This window comes from Canis aureus, chromosome 23 (genome assembly GCF_053574225.1).
Source record: "Canis aureus isolate CA01 chromosome 23, VMU_Caureus_v.1.0, whole genome shotgun sequence".
NCBI classification, from domain to species: domain Eukaryota; kingdom Metazoa; phylum Chordata; class Mammalia; order Carnivora; family Canidae; genus Canis; species Canis aureus.
In genome coordinates, this window is record NC_135633.1 from 2,882,041 (window position 1) to 2,906,524 (window position 24,484).

The 24,484-nt window shown below is 39.7% G+C and overlaps 1 protein-coding gene across 1 annotated transcript in view; it reads left to right on the forward strand.

Annotated features, from left to right (window-relative positions):
- Positions 1 to 24,484, forward strand: part of CCDC34 (coiled-coil domain containing 34) — an 86,182-nt gene continuing 61,698 nt past the window's right edge. Inside the window, exons 1-6 of the mRNA XM_077866159.1 lie at positions 1 to 347; positions 5,136 to 5,271; positions 11,569 to 11,676; positions 19,492 to 19,650; positions 20,213 to 20,354; positions 23,078 to 23,121. Coding sequence (XP_077722285.1) covers positions 73 to 347; positions 5,136 to 5,271; positions 11,569 to 11,676; positions 19,492 to 19,650; positions 20,213 to 20,354; positions 23,078 to 23,121 — 864 coding nt within the window. The 5' untranslated portion in view covers positions 1 to 72. The remainder of the gene's footprint in view (positions 348 to 5,135; positions 5,272 to 11,568; positions 11,677 to 19,491; positions 19,651 to 20,212; positions 20,355 to 23,077; positions 23,122 to 24,484) is intronic.

A 24,484-nucleotide genomic window follows, 5' to 3' on the forward strand; every position in this document is an offset into this window, starting at 1 on the left:
ACGCCGGCCGGCGCGCGGAGCCTGCTGGGAGCGCCCGCCCGCCGCCCCGCCGGCCTGGAGGTGGCGGCCCCGATGTGGGCGGCCGGACGCTGGGGGCCTGGCTCGCCGCCTCCGTCCTCCCGCGCCGCGGCCGTGCTGGGGGCGGGCGGCGGAGGGCAGGGCCCGCCGAGCCGCAGCGACTCCACGCTGTCGCTCTTGTCGCCCCTCGGCCACCAGAGCTGCCCGCTGGACTCGGACGACGGCGACGCGGAGGATGGGGCCGGCGCGGAGGCGGAGGTGGGGGTGCAGGTGGAGCTGGAGGTGGAGGTGGCCGCCCTGCGAGGCCTGCGGTTCCGCGGGAGCGCCAGGTAACCGCCCGGCTGCGGCCTCCGCGTGCTCCCACCCCCTACCCCGCCCCGGGCACCTCGGGCACCTGCGAGCATCTGCGGGCACCTGTGGGCCTCGTGCACCCCGACCCGGGCGCCTCGGGCACCTGCGGGCGTCTGCGGGCACCTGCGTGCACCCCGCCCCCCGGGCACCTGCGGGCCACCGCGTGCGCTCGGTCCCCGGGCACCTCGGGCACCTGCGGGCACCTGTGGGCCTCCGCGTGCGCCCCGCCCCCGGGCACCTCGGGCACCTCTGTGCACCCTGCGCCCAGGTACCTGCGGGTGCCTGCTCCTCCTCGCCCCGGGCTGCCCCCAACACGTGGCTGGTTCTAGCAGGGCCGGGCCTAGCAGTGAGGCCTGCTGACCCTGCCCCCTCTCCTCCTCGCGCTGCATGCCCGGGCCTGGGTACAGAGACGTGAGAACCAGGGCTGCCCCTGCGGGAGTGGCTTTCGGAGCGGGCCTGGTAAGGTAGGTCCCTAGTGCCCGGGACTCCTTCGCCACGTCCGGAAGGCATCCGCGCAGTGCCGGGTTTCTGACTGTCCCGCGGTGCAAGGCACAGGACAGGAGACCACAGACGTACGGAGCGCAGAGCCCGGGCTGCGTGTGCAAGCAGCAACATAGCGCCTCCGGTGCCAAGCGTTCCTACCCGGAGCGAGTGGCCAGAGCCATGTGAAGCGACTCAGCGACAGCAGGGAGCCTCTTAACAGTGACAAGTAAAAGTAGGTCCCTTGATGGGAATGGAGGTCGGTAGGGGTAACCACGCAAGCCACCGGCCGGACTTGTTGTAGCAACAGCAACAGGCCTCTGATCAGCCTGGTAGGAGAGCTCGATGATGGGGCTGCGGGACTCCATTTTCATGTGGGTCTTCACAGGCATTCTTCAGGATCAAGTTGGTCCCAAAGATTCTTAGAATTATTTTAAGGCTTTGGAACATACCTCCTGAGCCCGACCAACAGGACTGAGCAGCCTGGACCCTGCTGAGCTATCAGTCCCTGGCACGATGGCTGTCAAAACCACAGCTCAGCCGCCGAGACCTTGCATGAGCTTCCAGGAGCCAAAGCCCTAACCAGACAGAGCTCAGGAGAAGAGCCAAACAGATTTCTGGTCTCACTGTCTGTCGCCCAGTAAGCTGGTGGCATCCCAGGGCTCAGGCTGCCTTCCTCACCACTGCCTTATCCCGGGTCATCCGCCGTGAATCCAAGGGAACAGGTAGGATGCAGCCCGGAAAGAGTGAAGGAGTGACCGGCCTTCTGTGCAGCGAGTGCAGATGCCTGGGTCCTTCCTGCTCCTGGAGAACAGATACATGCAGCCGTTGTCTCCAGGTGCTTCACGAAACCTAGCATTTCCTTGCAGGGAAGATCCACATTCACAGAATTTCCTCAGTGGCCCTCCCTTCCTCTCACCTTTAGTTGGCGCCCTGGACGGTTGGGGCATGATGAGAGGAGGCGGCCAGCGGCCTCGGCTGCAGTCCTAGTCCCAGTCCCCGGTGGTGAGCGTGCTCTCCGGGGACCGGGAATACATGCAGAGCCGTGTGGGACTTTACGCCTTCTGTGCGCTCTTCATCTGCCACAAAGACAGACGCAGGCAGGCATCAGGGGCTCATGGTGATGTGAGCTCCGGGTGTTTGAGGTGCACATAGAGCCATGCTGAGAGGATGCATGGACCTTCAGGTGTGTCGGAAAGGACGGAGACGAAGCTCACCGTTGACTTCAGAGGGGATGACAAGTATTTTCCTAGAGTCTTTTATAATATGCCTTGGGCCTTCTGTTTATTCAGCTCTCTCCTGGTTTTTATATCACTGTATCCATTAGGAAGACCGTGCTTTAATAAATATCTTAGTCATAAAAAGCTGCTTATCAAGCCTCTCTTGATTATGGCTAGAGCTGTAGTGTATATGCTATACGTTTGGTTGTGTATATGTTGTCATTTGTTAAAAATGTTAAGGAGTCTAATATTTAAAATGTCGTTTTTTAGGGATGCCTGGGTGGCTCAGCCGGTTAAGCTTCTGCCTTCGGCTCAGTTCATGATCTCAGGGTCCTGGGATTGAGCCCCGAATCGAGCCTCTTTCTCCCTCTTCTTCTGCCAGCTGGTCCCCCTGCTTGCGCTCTCTTTAATTCTGTCAAATAAATATATGAAATCTTTTTTTAAATTTTTAAATGTCGTTTTCTAAAGATTTTGTTTATTTATTAGAGAGGGAGAGAGGAGGGGCAGAGAGAGAGGGAGAAACAACTCCCAGCTGAGCAGGGAACCCAAAGCCGGGCTTGATCCCAGGACCTCGAGATCATGACCTGAGCAGGAGGCAGACACTTAACCAACTGAGCCGCTCAGGTGCCCCTAAAAGGTCATTTGAAAAAAAAAAAAAAAAACATAAAACACTTACGTTCTTTCAACAAATATTTCTTAGGAGGTTAATATATTCTAGGCCCTAAGCTAGGCTCTTGAAATAAAAAAATGAGTTAAAACATGCTTTCTGTTTGTACAGATTCAAAGCCTATGGCAGAGATGAACAAACTATGGAAAGACTGAGGCACTTAGTCCAGATTTTTTTTGCAGAGTTTTACTGTGAGGCAATAAAGATTAATGCCTGAGTTGAATCTGGAAGGGAGAATAGCAATTAGCCATCGTCCTCCTCCTCCTACTAAACGACGTGTGTCAGATGCTTACTAAGTGCCCAGAATCCCTCTGCGTACTTTAGCGTAGATTGTCTTGTGCAGTACTGCCTGTGAGGTAGCCTCCGCTGCTACACCATTATTACAGGTGACAATAGAGGCCCAACTAGGTTTAGAAATGGACTTAGCCAGGAGGAAGCATGTAGGGATTTACCCTGAATGTTTTACTCCCAAACCTAAGTTCTCGCACGGATACATAAGGAGGTCGAAGCAGTTCAGTTTTAGACAAAGCTGCGGAGGGCATGGCCCTTCATCAGTCTGCTTAAGTTCAACAAAACTGAAATAGTCCAGATCAGCCAGTGGCATAGGAAGAAGCCGGGAAAATAGGCAGCAGCTAATTCGTGGGTGTCAGGCCGTGGGGTTTAGGCTTCATCTTGTGGGCAGAGGAGCCACAGAAGAACTTTGAGGTAGAGAGTGACATGATAGAAGGATGCATTTGAAAGGTGGATGTGGCAACAGTTGTGGAAAATGGCTTGAAACAGGAAGAAAGGCCAGTTACGTCCAGACAGTGGTTGTAAGGTTGGAGATGAGGAGAATGGCTTGAGAAAATGGAAAGAAGTAGAAGAGACCCGACTAGTAGTCATGTGGCCGTGGGTGGTAGGGGGAGTCAAAGTGGAGAGGGCACCGGAGGAGTCGCAGGGCTGGGTTTCTGGCACGGCTAGCTGGGTGGGTATGGGTACTCTTCACTGATGTAGGGTTATAAGAGGAAGAGTAAAATTTTTCTTGGTGGACAAGGTAGTGGGTAGGGGGTAGAAGATGATTTGGCTCAGTTGTCACTGGTTGATATTTAAGTGGAGCTGTCTATCAAGCAGTTGGAAATAAGTTTAGAGCTCAGGGAGAAAGAGCTGCCCTGGAATGACTGATCATCAGCACCTGGTGATAGTTGTTGAGACAGGGGGAGCAGATAAAGTCTGGGGAAGGGAAGATACCTGCGAGAAACAACACATCGACAGTGTCCCCTTTCCACCGGAATAGAAGTTGCAGAAGGACATGGATGGGTGGAGAAAGAGCAGCAAAAGAAAGTGACTAAGCTGAAGCTACGAGGTAGGAAAAGTCATGCCGAGCAGTGGGAAAGGCTGTTGGTTGCCTGAAGCAGGAATGTTAAAGAGGCAGAGGAGCTGAGTTTATAAACACCTAGTCTTTAGAGCTACCTTGGGCCCTGAACAACCTTTCTTTTCTTGGGTCCTAATGGTTCTGCTTTTGCTCAGTTTTATGAGGCTTGTGTGTCTGGCTGAGGCCCAGTATCTCCCCGCACCCGCCCTTCTCCTGAGCTTGAGTGAGTGGTTATCCGCGTGCCCAGAAGCGACAACCGGCAGGTGCATAGTGGAGATGAGGGAACAGAAACGGGGAGTCGTGGACCCCATGTCTGAAGAATTGGCGAAAGGCAGTCAACTAAAACATTAAAATACAAGAGCCATAAATTTTTTTGTGACTTTATTTCAAGACCATTTAAAACTTACAGAAAAGTTGAGAATTTCTGGGGCACCTGGCTGGCTCAGTCCGCAGAGCATGGCGCTCTTAATCTCGGGGTTTGAGCCCCACGCTGGGTGTAGAGATTACTTAAAAATAAAATCTTAAAAAAAAATGGAATTTTTGTTCACCCTTCACCCAGAATCCTTAATTGTTAACATATTTGCTTTATTATTCTGTGTATATATATACATATATATATATATATATATTCTTTTTTTCCCCCTGAACTATTTATTTGAGGAAAAGGGAAAAGTCTGCTCCAGGGTATGATTAGGATCATGCGTTGTAATTAGTTGTCCAGACAAGAAATTTTTAAGAATAAAAAATTATTGTCATTGAGGCAAATGGACTGGGTGTGAGTTATCCCAATGACTTTTTAAGTAATGTGATTTTAGAAGATGAAGGAATTCCAAGGCAGTTTGATAGATAAACCAATTCAAATATTGGACTTCCTGTTTATGATTTTCCAAGTGTATGTTTGTGTATAATTCATACATATGCATTTATAAAAATCACAGTATTGTAAATCTGTTATTAAATTTTGCTTTTGCTGCCTGGTTAAGTGATTTTGACTGTGAAGCCAAAGAGTTTTGAGTACAAATGCTTTGTGTCCCCTGTTTTGGAATAGTGTGGTTGAATCAGAAGATAATCAAGAAGAACAGAAACAGGTGCACCTACCAGAGAGCCGCCTGACACCATGGGAAGTGTGGTTTGTTGGCAAAGAAAAAGAAGAACGTGACCGTCTGCAACAGAAGGCACTGGAGGTAAAACTAGGCAGTATCCTTTTTTGCTTAATTTATGAGTTCACATATTAGAGCTGCTGTCAGAATTAAAATGTTAATGTTATTATCCCTCAAAACAAAATTTTTCCATTTGTTTGTATTAGTTTGCTAGATCCATTTTAATAACTCCTCTAGTAGAAATAACATATGTTCACTGTAAGCACATTTGGGAAATACAACTAAGCATAATTAAGAACATTAGAATCTCTGATTTCACCACCTAAAGATAAAAATGGTTACTATTATTGCATATAGGCTTCCTTCCAGATTTTCTTCTGTGTATATTAAAAAACATCTATAAACGTTATACGAAGACACATAAAATGGAGCTTCACCATATGTACATTTAACTAAAGTAAATGCAACTATATTTACTTGGTAAAATTCCTAAGAAAGAGAAACCAAAGTTGAAATAGAGACTGGAATCTACCCCCATATTACTCAGAGGCTGAGCCCTAGAGCGGGTGAGTGTGGGGGGATGGGAATCTGCTGGGCTTTCAGGGTTTTTCAGTTCTCTGTGCCGCTGTGTCTCGCTGATGGACATCTCTGTGTTTGTGATTGTCTCTGAACTCTCACTCTCGAAACTCAAAAAGTAGTGTGAGATACATTATCACATGAATCCTTCATTTTTTTAACTCTTATATTTACTGTTGGGAACCTAGCAACTGAGTAGATTGGGATGATTTGGCGTCCCCTAGTATCCAGACTCACTCTCTGAATTCTTCCTATCTGATCACAGGAACCAAGTAGATTTGAATGGTGAGGAGTAGGTCTTATTTCTAATGAAACAAGGATCAAACTTTTTGGTAACTTTTTCCTGCCTGTAACACTGTTAATATATTTCTATATCATTAAATATTTTTACAACATTATTTCTGAGTGGCTGGCTAAGACTATTAAAATATATTTTAAATGTATTAGATAGAGGGTGCCTGAGTGGCCTGGTCGGTTAAGTGTCCGACTCTTGATTTCGGCTCAGGTCCTGATCTCAGGGTTGCGGGATGGAGCCTCACACCACGCTTCCTTACTGGGAGTAGAGTAAGCTTGAGACTCTCTTTCCCTCTCCCTCTTTCTCTGCCCCTCCCCCCACACTCCCCCCGCACTCTCTCTCCCTCCCTCTCAATTAAATAAATAGAACCTTTTAAAAATGTATCAGATGTATATTAGAATATAGTTAATTGGTTCCCTATTTTCATATATTTAAGTTAATCTGTTAGTAATTATGTTGCCATAAAAATCCTTAGATCTAAAAGCCTTGCCATTCATGATCTTCCTTGAAATAAATTTTTCATATCAGTTTTGAAACTAGTTATTTCTGGGATGGATTTTGAACCAGATAGGCAGTCACATATTTAGGAGGCTTGGCATGATTCAAATGATTGTAGAAGTCAGTGCATTCTATTTCCCTTATTGCATGATATTTGCATTCTAAAAAAATATGTTCCTGGAAAAGTGCACAGAACTCCTTTCCTTTGGAAGGGCACAGGGCTTGAGAAAGACCTTAAGATTTGATGCCAGGCAGGCTTGTGTAAGCTTTTTTGCTTCAATTTCCTTTCTGTATAATAAGAATAAAAATAATACCTATGTCACAGGATTTTTGTGAGGTTTAAATGAGACGAAATATGGTGACTGGTGGTGTTTTATTAGTGTTGTTACTGATATCATTGTTATTCATAGCCTTCTTGAAGGTTTTTTATTTTCAGAATTAGTGTGTATTATTGAGACCCCAGACTCCTATCTTAGCCTCAAGTTTCAACATTACCAATTACATTATTTAGTGTAGTAGCTTTCAAAACATTTTGTTCATGGTGAAAAATCTGCTTTGTTTCATGTCACACACAAATCCATACATGTACGTATCTGAAATGTCTTAATTTTGTGCAAAACCTGGTATGCTATTCTTTCTTTCCTTTTATGTTTTGTTTTTAAAGGCCAATCATAACCCACTAAATTGGTTTTATTTTTTTTTAAAGATTTATTTATTTATTCATGAGAGACACAGAGAAAGAGAGAGAGAGAGAGAGAGGTGGAGACACAGGCAGAGGGAGAAGCAGGCTCCCTGCAGGGAGCACCATGTGGGACTCGATCCCGATCCTGAGACTGCAGGATCACGCCCTGGGCGGAAGGCAGGCGCTTAACTGCTGAGCCCCCCAGGTGTCCCAACTAAATTGGCTTTAGACTTACAGTTTGGAAAACACTGATACAGTGAGCCATGGATAAAGTGGAGTTCAGTTTATTGTAGTTAGCTTTATCTCTAACCTCACTAGAATTCACTTGTTATAATAAGGATAAGAGGACCACTTTAAGTCATTTTTAGAGTCGGCATACAATAAAAAGTTAATTAAATTACAAAAAATTCATAAGGGAGTCTGGGCTTTGGAGTCACACAGAAGAAGGCTGAAATTATCCTTGCCATTCTGTGACCTTGAGAAAGTTACCCAACTTCTCTGAGCCCCAGGCTCTTTATCTATAAACCAGATGTTAGGCAATTGTGAAGTGGCTAAAAGCAGAAATGCTTGAGCTTCCTGGATTCAAAACTTGGATCTTGGGCATATGCTTAACCTAGCTGTGCCTCAACTTCTTTATCAATGAGAGGGAGAAGAATAATATTCACCTCCTAGTGTTGTCATGAGGGCTAAGTGAACGTAAGGATATAGCCTAGTGTATAGGAAACATTCAATGAAAGTTCATTGTTGTCACACGTTAAAGCAGATGGTAATAATAACTACTGAAGCTATGTTTGGAGAACAGATTAGAATAATGAATGTAAAGTCCCTATCACAATGATTAAGCATGTAGCAGAGTATAATTAGTTGAAAGATTAAAATCTCTTCATGTATTTTGCAGTTTGAAATTTCTTATGGCTATCTCATTACTTAACTCTAAAGCAATTAAAAATATTTTAGAATAAATCTTAGTGTATCAGTCACGCCAGGGATATCATAACATATAGGCCAGCTACTTACTTTGTAAGTTTATTTTGTGCTGTTGTGGTAGGCACATTTTTCATGCCTTTTCCTTGTTCTATTTTCTAAGTGATGCTTTTCTTATTTTTCTGTTCTAATTTACTGCATTCTTTAATTTGTTTACAGATCCTATCATTAAAAGCCTAGATTATTAACCACAGAAACAGTTCATCTCAGATTCCTATTGAGGGCCAGAAAGTAACTTTGCCAATGTTTCATTTTATGGCAAAGCTGGGACTGGGTCCTGGTTCTTTCAACTTTTAATGTAATAAGTGCATGTGGGTTTTTTATCCCCCCCCCCCATAATATCAAGATCTATTGTAGAAATAAATGGGTCAGACTTTGTATTCAATTTCAAACTTACCCCGGTGGTCTTATTTTCTTCCTTGAAAACTTAAAGGGAAGTTTAAAGGATAATTGACTCATTAAAAAGATCATCTCTTCTCATAAATTCTATTTCAGCAGCAGACATGTAGACACAAAATTACCTGCTTACGAAATTTTTTACATTTGTAACTGATGTTGAAAAATATAGTAAATGTTGAACATTAGTATCATGAAAAACTAGCATATCGGTTTTATAGATCATTTACATTCTATATTTAAATTTTTATTATAAAAAAATTCTTTAGCAGAATCCTGTAAATTCTCTATAACCTTTGGTTTAATTCTAATTTTTAACATTTGCTTTAACATTTTAATAAAGTCTGTTCTAAATTACAAAATATGAGGTAGTTTGTGAATAACCCAGGTGCTTTTGTCTCCCCCCCCCCCCATGTGCCTATGACCATTTTACTCATCAGCCTTCAACAAAGAAATAGGTCAAGATTTAGAGTTGGTGAAACTCAAAACTGCCACTTTTCCTGATTGTTACCCTTAGTGGTAAAAAGGTCTTTGAAAGTCAGCAAAAGCTATTGAAATAAAAATGTATTGTTTAAAATCCTCTTTGGATTTTGGTTTTCCACAACCAAATGTTCACTGTGTGGGAAAATTGCTATAATCATGTTGAAACTCAGTGGTCTCCCAGAAGACATGGTAGGAGCCCCAAGGGGAGAGGACCCTGTTGTGTCCAGAGGAGGTGTGTGCCCTGGTGGTAAACAGGTGGGGGCATTCTGGCGGGATTCTGAGAGGGGCAGCCTTGTGTGTGTTTGGGAGCGAGGTTGTGTCTCAGAAAGGGATGTGTGTTCTGGGGTAGCAAGTTCCCTGAACAGACATCATGAGAGTAGAGCACAGTTTGGGTCTGCTTTGCATTTTCCAGGTACTTTTCACCTTTCATCTTTAATTTTTTTTTCTAAAGATTTTATTTATTTATTCGTGAGAGATAGAGAGAGAGAGGCAGAGACACAGGCAGAGGGGGAAGCAGGCTCCACACAGGGAGCCTGACGTGGGACTCGATCCCGGGTCTCCAGGATCACGCCCCGGGCCAATGGCGGTGCTAAACCGCCGAGCCACCCGGGCTGCCCTCATCTTTAATTCTTGTGTCAACTAAAGGTTGGGACACAACGTCTGCTTTTTCTCCCCCTGATTTTTGAATTTAGTTATGTGAGGAATCTTAAAAGGGTACATAGATACAATCAGTCACTGTAAGTTGTATGTTTAAACAATTACTTTCCTTGAAAATAAGACTGGTTTTGAAAACTTTGGGTCTGTAGTTGTCGGATCTGTGTCCGGCCTGTCACACAGTCCTCAGCTCTTCTGCCCCTCGCAGCTCCTCCACCGCGCCAGCCTCCCGGTCCACTCCTTCCGATGCATCTGCAGCCTTTACACGTTCAGAATCCTCCCCTTGGCCCTGTGTCCCAGCCTTATGGTCCTCAGTTTCCTCTGCCTGTCTCGAAGGACCTTTACCCATCTGGTTGGTCCTGCACTCTCGTCTTCTAGCCGTCACCCCGCCGCCCCACCTAGTCCCAGCATCTCCTCGTTGTGTCTCTCTAATGGTACGCATTTCTGACTGCCCTGGTCCACACTGCTTCTCCTCTCATCTTCTCTTCCCTCCCCTCCCTTTCCCTTTCCCTTTCCTGAGGTGGTATGCACAGCCCCTCCCAATGTGGTGCCTTCAGAGTCACAGTAGATCCGTGACACCTGGAATGGCATCTGTATCTGTGCTTGCCATCTTTACAGCAGGAGCTGCATCGAAAAAGCGTGGAGTGAATGAGCAAGGCACGGCCTCTGCAGAGGTCATGAGGAATCCCTTTAAAACCCAGATGGATGTTTTACTCTGTGTGTGGGGGGGTGAGGAGTATACAGCGTTTAAAAGTTGGAAGACTCTCTGAATGAGTGAGGGCAGCTATTTTCTGTGCAGCAGGATTTTAGGATGAGAGGTCGCGGAGGACAGGTGTCCCACGACCAGTTGTTCTGAAGTCTAAAAGATATGTTCTCGGTGTCAGGTTTTATCTTCATTTCATTTAACAAACTGGAATTGTCTGAGAGTTGAAAAATTGGCCTTCCCACTAGCACCCATGCTCAGGTGGGGAGGTCTTTGGGAAAGGGAGGGATGGGAAGGAGTGAGGTCCACCGAAAGATAAATAAAAGTTTCCGATTATTAGTATCTAAGGAGGGAGAAGAAAAATAACCAGTAATTATGGCAGTGGAGTCCTAGGAGTCTAGTTTGAACAGCATTCTCAACTAATGCAGTAATTTAACTGATGAGTGACAGAGTGGTGGCATTCAGCTCAAAGTTTTATTTGGCTATACCTTCTACATTCTTTCTCCTGAGGAAATGCCCAAACGTGTAGATTCGAGTGACAGCAAGGCAGTTAAATAATCTGGGATATGAATGTGGTTTTGTTTTACACTCCAGCAGCTATAAAATCAGTGAAGAAAAATCTGGATTCTTTTTTTTTTTTTTTTCCTTAAGAAAATGGAATCACTTCTTTACATTTCTTTGGTTAAATCTGAATCAAAATTTTAATTTAGGGATTATTTAATTCCGATCCTTTATCTGCATTAAGATCTAGAAGCTTTTTATAACTAAAAAAGTTGCAGTTCTCTTGAGCTTCTGCCAATAGCGTACAATGATGCCAAAATTTATGTGTGGGAAAGTTGATTTCAATGAGGGTAATTTAGCTGAAGTTTAGTCTAAGAAACTAGTGTTTTGCTGCCAAGCAATTATTTGCATTTCTAAAAAATGACTTATAGTTTTTACCAATGCTTTCTTTTCATCATAGGCTACTTACTTAAGTTATTGTTACTAATGGTGTATTTTCTATAAAGGAAATTATATTCTTGTTTAATTTGGTTAATGTCAGCCTTGTTTTTGATATGTGATTTTAGTACTTCTATTAAATGCTGCCTTTATTTGAATAAAAATCCGTAGGAATTAAATCAACAGCTAGAAAAAAGAAAAGAAATGGAAGAACGTGAAAAAAGAAAGGCAATTGCTGAAGAAAAGCACAAGGAATGGGTTCAGAAAAAGAACAAACAGGTAAGGACCCACATACTGACAGCTCTTTTGCAAAGTCTTTTTTTCATTACCTCCTCATAACCTAGGTTTTTGAAGAATCTGTCAGATTCTTTGGCTTGATATTTTTGCCCCCTACCTTCGTGGACATTTATGAGATCTCTGTCTTTACCCTTTGTTCTCTGCTTCTCTCCCTTTCCCCTCATGTGGCTTCCTTGTATCTTGCAGCAGGTAGTCATGAGTCTGTATCTCGAGGCCTGACTTCCTGGAGTCTTAGAGTTCCGCATCTTAGGTTGGCAGACACCTCCGAGCCTGCAAATCTATAACACTTATCCATTTTTATCTATTCTCCTTTGATTTCTGCTATAGTATGACTCATATCAATTAGCCAGGCATCATCAAAGTTATTCTATTGTTTGTGACCTCCCTTCACCCCTCATTTCCTTTATAGTCACCACTCTGCTGTTTCCAGTCTCTTCCTGTCTGGTCTCGTTACATCTTTCAACTTATTTACTGTTTATTTCCCCATACTTGATGTAAGCTCCATAAGACCAGAGATTTTTGTCCCTGTTATTCAGTTCTCCAGCATCTAGATCAGTGCCCGACACATAACAGATGCCCGAAAATACGTGTTGAGTGAACGAAGCCATCCTCTGTGGCTTCGCCAGACTGATCTTGCTGAAAAAGTTGAATATCATTCCCCAATTCAAAATATATTTTTTTATGATTCCCTAAATCCCTCTGAATAATGTTTTAATAATTCTAGTGTGCTGGTTAAAGATCCACCACTCTCTGCTCTCTGAGCCATATCTTCTTCCATCCGTGGTTCCCTTCATTGCTTCGTACCAGAATTCTTTTGAAAGCAAACATAGGATAATCATGGCTCATCTTATTATTAGTTATACTGGAAATTTGGGGGAGGAACAATATTATTTTCATGTTAAAGCAGGCATAGATATTTAGTGGAGATAGAATATAAATTTTATATTATTTTTAAGAACACGGTAGATTTCAGAGAAATCTCAAGCAATAGACTGTGCTTCCCACCCCCCAAGGATATGTATTCATGAGAAATCTTGAGAACACTTCTGTTTCTCACCTCCTTATCTTTTTATATTATACTTCATCAGCATGGAATCTCTTCATATCCCCCACCCTACCTTTCCCTTTATTATCCTACTCAAAGTATATCCTACATGAATCATTCACCGATCACATGCTAGAAATAGAAAATCTTTCCTTCTCTGAATCCTTGTTCAATTTATATCACTTTGTATTTTGTATATATTTTGTTGCTATTTTGGGTTATGCATATGTCCTTGCTTCCTTGTAATTTTAAGACTTAAGGGTAGGAATTATTTATTTTTATTTTTTAAAGATTTTTATTTATTCCTGAGAGACAGAGAGAGTCAGAGACATAGGCGGAAGGAGATGCAGGCTCCCTGCAGGGAGCCCGGTGCAGGACTCGATCCCAGGACTCCAAGGTTATGACCTGAGCCAAAGGCAACGCTCAACCTCTGAGCCACTCAGGCATCCCAGGAATTGTTTTTTATATTACTTTTTATCTGTTATAGGATCTAGCATCATGCTTTGTAATACAGTAAGCATTTGTTATTGGAATGAATGAATAAATCTATTCTCTTTCAGTTTTTTTTTTTTTTTTAAGATTTTACTTATTTATTCATGAGAGACACAGAAAGAGAGAGGGAGAGAGAGGCAGAGACATAGGCAGAGGGAGAAGCAGGCTCCCTGCAGGGAGCCTGACGTGGGACTCGATCCCCAGGTCTCCAGGATCACGCCCTGGGCTGAAGGCAGCGCTAAACCACTGAGCCACCTGGGATGCCCCATCTTTCATTTTTAATACATTCTTTTACTGGATCACAAATTAGAAATTTTGAAAATACCTATTTTTTGTCTCTTTTCTATTATGATTTTCACATATTTAGAATGGTATTGTTTTTATTATTTGATTCAATTTTATATGGATTTTAAAATTTTAATTCTAATTGTCCTTAACTATTGTTGAATGTAATGCTCAGTGGGATTAGTAAGAGTACTCGTCAATAATTTCAGTAGGTTGAAGATGGCATAGCTTTTGTCATTCAGCTGTTGTAAGAAGGAAATTGGCTGGATGTCTGTGTGTTATACCATAAATGTTCTTTATTTAAGAAGTAAATTATTATTATTTTTAAGTTTGCTTCATTCCATAATACAACAAGAAAGTCCTTTGTGAATCAGTGCCCAAATCCGATTAAGTCAGTGTGACTATTTGCAAAGTCTGTGTGATATTTTGTGCAGTCTGTAGCCATAAAACTAAACAGTTTTACATGTACAGAGTAGTATCCTCTCTCCTCTAAAAGCTTCTCTTATCTTCTGGCTCCATTAAGCTCATTTTACCATGCCAGTCAAATATAGTTGTTGTTTGTCTAAGAATGTAAGATACTGCTGAGAGATGATATAGTCTCTATTTTAATTAGTGTCAGTAGATCTAATCCAGTTATTTGAGAAAGAATTTTTTTTTCTTTTGGAGGGAAATGGCTTGTCCTGACATAAATCACCAATTATTGAAAGCAAAATTCCATAAGTATGAGAATGGTTCAAAAATAAGCTCTGAGAAATTAAATTTATTTATTCTGTAGAACTCTTGTGCAAGTTAAGGAATAATTGATTACTCTGTCCTTTTTTTTCCTTTTAGGCCTATCAGATTTCCTATGCAGTCTTAGATTTACCTCTCTTTGTAAAGACTGCTCTCCTGGTTCTTCTCTTCCCGTCTGGCATCTCTGTTTACATTTCTTGGTGTGTGGTCCTCCACTGCCTCAAGCTTCATTCACATTTTAGTTATATCTGTGGCATAATTTTCTTGAAGTCATTTTTGCTGTGTTCTATCAAAAAATCAGACAAAAAGAATTTATGTTATCTATTAGCAAAGTTAGTTTCTTCTAATACGACACTAAATTGTTAAATCCTTTTCAAATAAATGGCTCATCTGGTACTCTTACATTTGTGTGGCCATATCACACGTGTTGTAAAAGGGCCTTATTTACCTTCATTGTTTTAAAAAATATTTAGAAATAAAATTACTTTTAATTCTCAAAAGATGGAACTGACTTTTTAGTACAAAAAATTAGTTCAGATCAATAAAGCATATGATAACACTATTATCCAGGCATCATTCATGCATTCAGCACTTTCCAGATAATACTGAAGGAACCAAAGTAGAAGTTAGAAACTTTAAGTAGCCAGTCATTTTGTTTGTTTCCTTTAGTTGCAAGAAACAAAGGTTCTCTGGGGGGCCCATCTTAAAAAAGGGAAGATTTATTGTTGTGCTCTGTGGTCTAGCGCTGGAGTGCCAGAAAATCTGAAGTCACTTAGCAGTGGGCTGCTCTCTCCTCGTGCATCCCTCTGAGTGCCTGCTCTGTTCTCCTTTAGCTAACTAAAGGCATTCCATGTTCTCTTTTCTAGTTTAGATTCTACAGAAAGTCCTTTTGATTGATGTTTAAAAGAAACTTCATTGAGCTGTAATTTACATACAATAAAATAAACCCATCTTAAGTTGGATGAGGTTTGACAAACTTACGTACCTGTATAATAAACAGCACCACACTCAAGATAATAGAATATTCCCGTCTCTCCAAAAAGTTCCCTTGTGCCCCTTTGCATATAACCACCTGCCCCGCACCTCCAACCAGCCCCAGCTACAAGGAAACCATTAGTCTGTTTTCTGTCCCTTAGATTATAGATTTGCCTTTTCCAGAATTTCATATAAATGGAATTGTAGAATATATATCTTCTTCTGCATTGGGCCTCTTTTGTTTTTAAAATGTCCTACTATTAAGATTGTACCTTTTTATTGTTGAGTAGTACTCTATTCTGTGCAGTACCACGAATTATATATCCATTTACCAATTGATGGAAAAATGGGTTGTTTCCAGTTTTGGGTTATTATGAATAAAATTTTCTGACCACTTATGTATAAGCCTTTGTGTGGATATTTGTTTTCATCTCTTGGGTAAATACTTAGGCCCTGAATTGCCAAGTTGTATGGTGAGTATATTCAAAAGAAATTGCCAAACTGTTTTTTAATGTGCTTGTGTCATTTTATATTTTCGGGACTGTGGTAGGAAAGTTGCAGTTGCACCACATCCTTGCCCAACTTGGTGTTGTCTGTCTTTTTCATTTAAGTAATTCTAGTAAACATGTGGTAGTATGTCATTGTTCTAATTGTCGTTTCCCTGAGATCTAAGGATATTTAGCATCTTTCATAAGCTTAACTGTATTAGTCTACCAGGGCTGCCATAACAAAATACCACAGTCTGGGTGACTTAAACAACAGAAATTTATTTTCTTCCAGTTCTGGAGGCCGGAAGTCTAAAATGCAGGTTATCAGTGAAGGTTTCTCCTGAGGCCCCTCTCCTTGACTTGCAAGATTCCTTCTCTCCATACCCTCACATGCCCTTTTCTCAACATGAATATCCCCGATGTCTCTTCTTCTTCTTTTTTTTTTTTTTTAAACTTATTTATGATAGTCACAGAGAGAGAGAGAGAGAGAGAGAGAGGCAGAGACACAGGCAGAGGGAGAAGCAGGCTCCACGCACCGGGAGCGTGACGTGGGATTCGATCCCGGGTCTCCAGGATCGCGCCCTGGGCCAAAGGCAGGCGCCAAACCGCTGCGCCACCCAGGGATCCCTCTTCTTCTTCTTATAAGGACACCAATCCCATGGAATTAGGGCTCTGCCCTTCTGACTTTAATCTCCTTCATTAACTCTTTAAAGGTCTTGTCTCCAAATATAGTCACTTTGAAGGTTAAAACCTCAACATAAAAATTTGGGGGGACACAATTCAGTCTATAACACTGTCAACCATGTCTACAATCACTTTTCTTGTTTTTGTTTTGTTTTATGCTTAAGTTTTTCCCATTTTGTGGAAAGATTGTATGTCTTTTTTATAAGTTGTATGATTATATATTCTTTTCCTGTCACATGTATGTATTGCAAGTATTTCTTCCCATTTAATTTTCCTTAATGGTATTTTTTTAAGAGAAGTCTTAAATTTTGATAAAGTTCCATATTTAAAAACATTTTATATAGCTTGTGGGTTTTGTGTCCTAGTTAAGAAACATTTGCCTTCATCAAGCATTTATAAATATTCTCCATTGTTTTCTTTGGGGATTTGTGTAACTTTAGTTTTTACCTGTGTGTGTAATTGAGTTCATTTTAATGTGTGGTATGAGTTAAGGGTCAAGGTTCATTCTTTTGTGTATGGAGGTCCAATTGTTCTAACACTATTTGTTGAAAAGATAATCTTTTCCCCATTTAATTACCTTGGCACTTTTGTTTAAAATCAATTGACCATATAAGCATGGGTCTGTTTCTGACTCTATTCTCTCCCTTTGATCTAATCCTGAGACAGTACCACAGGAGCCTGTTACTATAGCTTTATAATTATTGAATTTATAATTATTCTAATCAGTGTAAATCTTCTACCTTTTTTCTTCTTTTTCAAAATTGTTTTTAGTTACTCTGTATCTTTCCCTATACGATTTAGAATCAGCTTATGAGTTTCTCTGATCATGTTTGCTTTAATAGTGCCTGACACTATTGTGATTTCATTAAAAATATAGATCATTTGGGAGAAAATGGCCATCTTGATAATACCAAATTCTAAATCTATAAACATCATTTTTCTTTCTATTTGTTGAGGTCATCATTAATTTCTCTCAGTAATGTTTTTTAGTTTTCAAGGTACAATGCTATTATACATCTCTTGTTAAATGTATCTGTAAGAATTTCATGTTTTTGATGATGAGAACAGTTATCTTGCCTTATTCCTCATCGTAAATTATGACTTCCATGCCTGGTTTTGATATCAGAGTAATACTAGGCTCTTAAAACGAGTCTGGGTGTGCTCCCTTTTTCTTTATTTTCTGAAATTCTTTGTGTAGTAATTGGTATTATTTCTTCCTTAAGTGTGCAATGGAATCTGGCAGTGAAGGTATTAGAGGCTGGGGTTTTCTGTGTGGGAAAGTTTTAAATTCTGAGTTATTTGTACGTACTCTGTTTTCTTTTTGAATCAGTTTTGGAAAATGATATTTTAAGGAATTTTGACATTTCATTTAAATCAAATTAATTGACGTAAAATTATTTTTAACATTCATTTCAATATCTGCATGTGATCTGCCACTTACCATCTGAATGACTTTAGGCAAATGACTTCATTGTGCCTCATTTCCTCATTTGTAAGTTGAGAATATAACAGTGCCTACCTCATACTGTGGTTGCAAGAATTGACACAGTACATATGTATAAAGTATATGGAAAAATAACAGGAAGAGTCCGCACTCAATAAATATTAGCTGTTACAATTGAAGACAGCATAGGGATGACTGCTTGTTGGTGAGGTTGTGGAGGAGTCTCGTGAGTCAGAGTGAATGACATATGCTGTGACATCCTTTTTAATCTTGTAACTTTTCTGACAGTATGAAGTACTTAAAATCCAGTATTGTTTCAATGGAAATTAGATTTTCAGCAAGGAAGGATTCCTTTTTGTAGCTGTTGACAGCCCAGCAAGACAGAAGTACACATAGTATCTCGGGGAATGACTCAGGCTTGATTTTCTTTCTTTTTTTTTTTTTTTAAGATTTATATATTTATTTGAGGAGCCCACGTGAGCTCCATGACCCTGAGGGCCCATGATCCTGAGATCGTGATCTGAGCTGAAACCAAGAGTTGGTGGTTCAGCCAACTGAGCCACCCAGGCACTCTGGGCTTTGAATTTTAAGACCTGTCTTTCTTGTACGGCCCCCCTGACATATATTCTATGTAACTGATGTTTGTTACTTGAGTGTTAATTGAATTGCTCGTATTATTCTATAAGATGCTTTCAAAGGAAGAATTTTTTTCTTTGCTCATGTATCTTTTGCTTGTGAAGGGTGATGAATCTGGCATTTGTATTGCATACAGTTATGCCTTACAGATTATTTTCTAAACCTTTGATAAAGAGAGTAGGCCATGTCATTGGTTTAGAATGTAGGTGGGTCGGTAAGTTATCTTCAGAATGAAAAGGAAAAAAAAAAAATTGAGTCATAGTCAATTTTTTTCTGTAAAGGGCCAGATAAATAGTTGTCTTTCCAGGCCATACAGTCGCTGTTGTAGCTACTCAGTTTTGCTATTGTAGTGCAAAAACAGCCATAGACAACAAATGTATAATAAATGGGTGTGGCCATGTTTCAATAAAACTTTACTTACAAATGCAGGTCTGTGGACCATAGTTTGCCAAGCTCTGGCCTGGGTAAGATGTATAAGAATTATGTAGCTAGAGATTTGACTGTATGTGCCCTTATAACAGTGTTTAATGGTCCAAAATGTTATTTTTTTGTCCTCTGTAGCTTACAGATAGTGAAGATTTTATCTAAGCATTTGTATTGGCAAACTGTCAGGAAATGTACATATATGGCAGCTATTTTAGAGTAAAGGTAAACATTACTAAAAAACACCAGATTCAGAACACTCTAACAGGTTGTGATTTCTGTTCACTAATCAGCAAATCTTTATTGAGCAACTACTGTTTACGTAGCACTGTCACAGGCTCCGAGTATACTTTGGTGAGCAGGGTCTTTGTTACTATCATGAAGAAACTTCTAGCTGAGCTACTAGACTAAAATTGACCAGGGGATTACAGGTATGTTTTATATATTTTCATAAGCCCACATTGTGTCAACCACTGTGTTAACCACCTATTTTAAGAAATAACTGAAACTTAGAAAATTACTGCATATAGCACTCCTTGCTTATATGAGCATTATTACAGACTCCAATTAAAATTTATTCATTTTTATTTAAGCAAAGAAAAGAAAGAGAACAAAAAATTAATAAGGAAATGGAGGAAAAAGCAGCAAAAGAATTGGAGAAAGAACATTTACAAGAAAAGGCAAAAGAAAAATATCAAGAATGGCTAAAGAAGAAAAATGCTCAAGAATGTGAGAAAAAGAAGAAAGAAAAGGTATTTTTACTAAAGTGGACAATGGGAATGTATGGCTCTGGTGTTCATATGTGCCAACTATATTGTATAGAAAGTTTCCAATAGAAAATTTGCACCACCTTAGCACAGAAATAAATATGTGAAGCTATTCCTACTTATTTATACTATGTGTAAGTTTCAGAAATGAATATGCATTTGTGGTTTTCTTAGGTTGAGAAATATTAACAAGCCTGTTGATGTATTTTCAGTCAGGTTCAAACTTTTTTTCATCGTTTATGCTTTTAAATATTTTTTGATGCACTTTTACAAAAGTCTTATTTATTGTAAATTACTGTTCTATTTTAAAATAGCAAATTGCTTTTTTCTTCTTGGGTCTGATGGCTTACTGTTTAGAAATAATCATTTTTAGATCACATCCCTGATCATGTTAAATTTTACTATCAAATTATAGAAATAAGATTTAATATTTATGATCAGTAAGCCATTGGGGTGGGAAGTTCTTGGGGAAAAGAGTCAGTAGAATATGAATAGAATTTTTAGCTACAGAACACCACTAGAAATTCTTTGGTCTTGTCATTTTAAGGAAAAAGAAAAACAACGGCAAGCTGAATTACAGGAAAAAAAGGAAATAGCAGAGAAAAAGTTTAAGGAATGGTTGGAAAATGCAAAAAATAAACCTCGTCCAGCTGCAAAGAGCTATGGTTATGCCAATGGAAAACTTACAGGTTGGTTGTTATGTTATGTGGCTTACATAAATATGGCTTGCAGGAGCAAATATTGTACATTATGTTTCCTTTTGACAGAAATAGAAATGTGTAAAAATCATTTTTCTTTCAAATTACTATTTTCTGGAAGATTATAGCATACTATGTTTCTATAGAAATACTACAAACTTTTTTGTTATTCTCTTATAAATCTGATTTTATAGGCAGTAGTTGCAAAACTGTAAAGTAATGATTTCTAACTTTAAGAAACACATAAAACTTTCTTACATTTTTGGTTTTTGAAGCTTTAATGAGGATATATTTAAGAGGTCATTTTTCTTCCCCTTCTTCTAACTGTCTCTGAGCCAGAGCTTCCAATCAGTGTCTTTGGCACATTCCTTTTGCAGGATGGAATACTAGGCAGCACATGAACCCCACACAGAACTGGTTGGCCTTTAGGCTCGCTCTGATTATAAATGGCAGTGCATGTTTTTCTTTGTACTTCATGTTGGAAGCTCATACCTTGCTGACAGCTGCCTTCACTTGTTTAAGTGATTTATTATTAAAAATACTCCCATTCTGTTCTGTTCACACAATAGAACATATTCCAGACTTTGTTTTGACCGTCTTGGTGAAGTGTGTGTTGACATATCTATGCAGTCAAAGTGGGTTGCCAGTGTCGGAACGACACATTCCTGCTGTCAGGGTTTAGGCCGCTCCTACGTGTCACAAAAGCCATCCATTACAGCTACTAGGCACTAGACATGGTCTGCTTGTTTCTGTCTCTTTTTCTGTTTGAAAAAAGGAGTAAGTAGTGATTTTAACCAACCAATTGGATAGTAAAGTTAGAACTTCAGGTGGGAATATATATAATATATATCGGTTAGAAGTTGTTTGTTACAGTAATGGATTATTTTATTAACTTTTTTCCACTTTAATATTTTGTTCAAGTAAACATTTGTCTGCAAGTGCTTTACGGCTCTTAATAATCAAAATTACAGTGGTACTTTGAAATCTGATTGAGTGATAGTAATATAATATTTCAGTGATTCTGAATAAGAGTTTTGATTCACTTTAGCTATATATACATCATAGCTTTTTTTTCTCTAAAGTTCAGTGTCTGATGAGGGAAAACTAGTATGCAATCTGGTTTCCCAGACTGAGTTAAGAAAATGAAGATTTTGATCAGTTTAAGGGTTCTAAAAGTAATTTCTTAGTAAAATTTTTCTATTTTTTATTTATGTAGATTTTACAGCACTCTTTGGACTTTCTTAGTTATTTATATTTTAATTTTTACTGCAATACTTGCTGTCTTTGAAAAATGTTACTTGTTTGAACCTATTGTAGAGTTCAAATTTTAATTGTATTAAATTGGCTTGTCAGTGATGTTTTTGCTGTTTTGATACTGTAACATTTTTCTAGGAATTTAAAAATAGTTTATTTGATCTCAAGGAGTTATTTCTGGTTTGTTTTGTTCTTTTTAATAATTTTAGATTTTTACAGTGGAAATTCTTATCCAGAACCAGCCTTTTATAATCCAATTCCATGGAAACCCATTCATATGCCTCCTTCCAAAGAAGCTAAGGACCTATCGGGAAAGAAGACTAAAAGGCCTGTGATAAGTCAGCCACACAGGTCATCGTCGTCTCTGGTGGCTCAGAAAGCCAGAAGCAATCTTTGCCTTGGAACTCTATGCAGAATACAGAGATAGTGGGTGTAGGACATTACATGCTTTTACCTGGAGCTATTTAATTTTAAAAGTAGAATCATTTTTGACTCCTCAGTCAACAGCTCCACATTTGATGTGATTATTGACACTTTCACATTTTGCATTTGTATATGTTGTCCTTAGAGTTAATTGAAGAAGGTGTTTTATACATTTTCATTTTTATAAGTGCTTCAACGTTGATCTTGACATTTTGTTTCACAGGATAAACGACTGAATATCTAACTGTTGTGTTTATATTTCGCTTGTATTAAAACTACACTGTAATACCAATAAAACCAACAGTTTGTGTTGTGTTCTTTCGTATTCTGTGTTTATGTTTACGAGCATAGTAAGATTAAGCTTAAATTGTTCAAACAAGCATTTCCAAACTGTATCACCAAGATAATTCTTAGAAGTATTTAAATGGGTTAGATTCCTAGAGTAATCAATAACAGTCTTTGTAGATAACTTTTGGTGTATTTTTTCCTCTGTAAATATTTTCAAATAACTAGAGGCATGTTTTATAACAAGGAAATAAGGTTGAGTTCTTGAAAGGGAAATTTTATATGCTCTGGATCTTAGATAGCAATCTTGAGACACTACTAATATTTTGCTACACTTTGTACAACACATACATTAATTATAATTAGGTGTTAAATTTTTGAAATTAAGATCAGTACATTATTTTTTATTTTTTAAAAATTTTTAAGAGTTATTTATTTATTTTTATTTATGATAGACAGAGAGAGAGAGAGAGGCAGAGACACAGGAGGAGGGAGAAGCAGGCTCCATGCCGGGAGCCTGACGTGGGACTCGATCCCGGGACTCCAGGATTGCGCACTGGGCCAAAGGCAGGCGCCAAACTGCTGAGCCACCCAGGGATCCCCTAGTACATTATTTTTTAATGTTAAAGATTAAGTGAGATTTTATTGAAACAGATCTTATTAGTAAATACATAAGTAAAGTAGTTCAAAACATTAGTAAAATAGCATTCAGCACTTTTTACTAAATTTTACAAGTTTTTATCTTTTTTTAGGAACCGTCAAGAAAAGAAGATTTGTTGTGACAATACAAAGTTCAGTAAGTTCATTTAGAAGTGATTCCTATTTAGAGCATATTCCATGTTTCTGCTAAATTGGTCATCTGTTAGGTTTCTGGTGATGAATGTACAGTGGTGTTGACCAACATAAACAACAGTAGGTTCTTTGAAGGGTATTCATGTCATCAGAGATCTAGGAAAATCCACTTCTAAGCAAAGAACAGTTTAGGAGGAGTCAGTAGGGTTCATTGGGTCAGAATATTGGTGAGATTTAGAGGCCTGACCATCCTCAGAACCTCTCAGACACAGCGATATTTCTAGGTGATCATTCTACTTGAACAAATTTACCTGTGTAGGGAGAATGTACAATTAGCCAGGCTAGTGATAAACTCGTGTATTAAAAACAAAGCATACATAGGCCTGAATTCCTGGGGGTTTTCGATGTGTGTTACATTTAAGAAATCTTTAATTTCACACAGTTGATTAAGTCATTTAGATAACTTGTAACTATAACTCTAATTCTAATAAGACTTTGTTCAATCAGTAGTTTACCCAGTATTACAGTAGTCCCCTCTTATCTGCAGTTTTGATTTCCGTGGTTTTAGTTAAGCTGTGGTCAACCACAGTCTCAAAGAAGGGTAAGTACGGTACAATGAGTATTTTGAGAGAGAGACCACATTCACATAATTTAGTATAGTATATTGTAATTGTTCTGAATTGTCGTTAATCTCTTAGTGTGCTTAATATATGAGTTAAACGTCATCATAGGTATGGATATATAGGTATATATGGGGTTTGGTACTATCTGTGGTTTCAGGAATCCACTAGGGGAGGGGTCTTGGAACATATCCCCACAGATAAGGGAGGGAGTACTCTAATTGAACGTTTACTCTGTGACAGATGTTTTGCGTTTTGATTTAGGAATTTAAATGGCATATTTCTTTAATTCAGTCATCATTTACAGCCTAGTCAGGAAAACCTGTGTCAGACTAAGTGCTGTGATATTATACTCCTTAAAGCCAAGTTCAAAGTTTCATCTGGGAACATAGAGGAGAGATAGTTCAGCCTGTGAAGGGATTAAGAAAGTTTACAAAGAGGAGGTGACATTTGAGCTGGTAAAAGATAAGCAGGGATTTTCCAAATGGTTGTGAGGCTGACCATACTCATGGACACACGGCGAGAAGTAGCTGGGGGAGACGTAGAGGTAAGAGTAAAAAGCATCTGTGTACGCTGCAGAATTTGGACGCTTGCAGAATCTTGATCTTATGGACATGTGATGTCCTGTTTTCTACTCCAAAGATCTGTTGTAAAAAGATTTTGACTACCAAACCCATTTATTATTAAAATCCCATTTTATTAATCAAATACTTCAGTTTACCTGATTACCAGGAGGTTAGTGTTTTT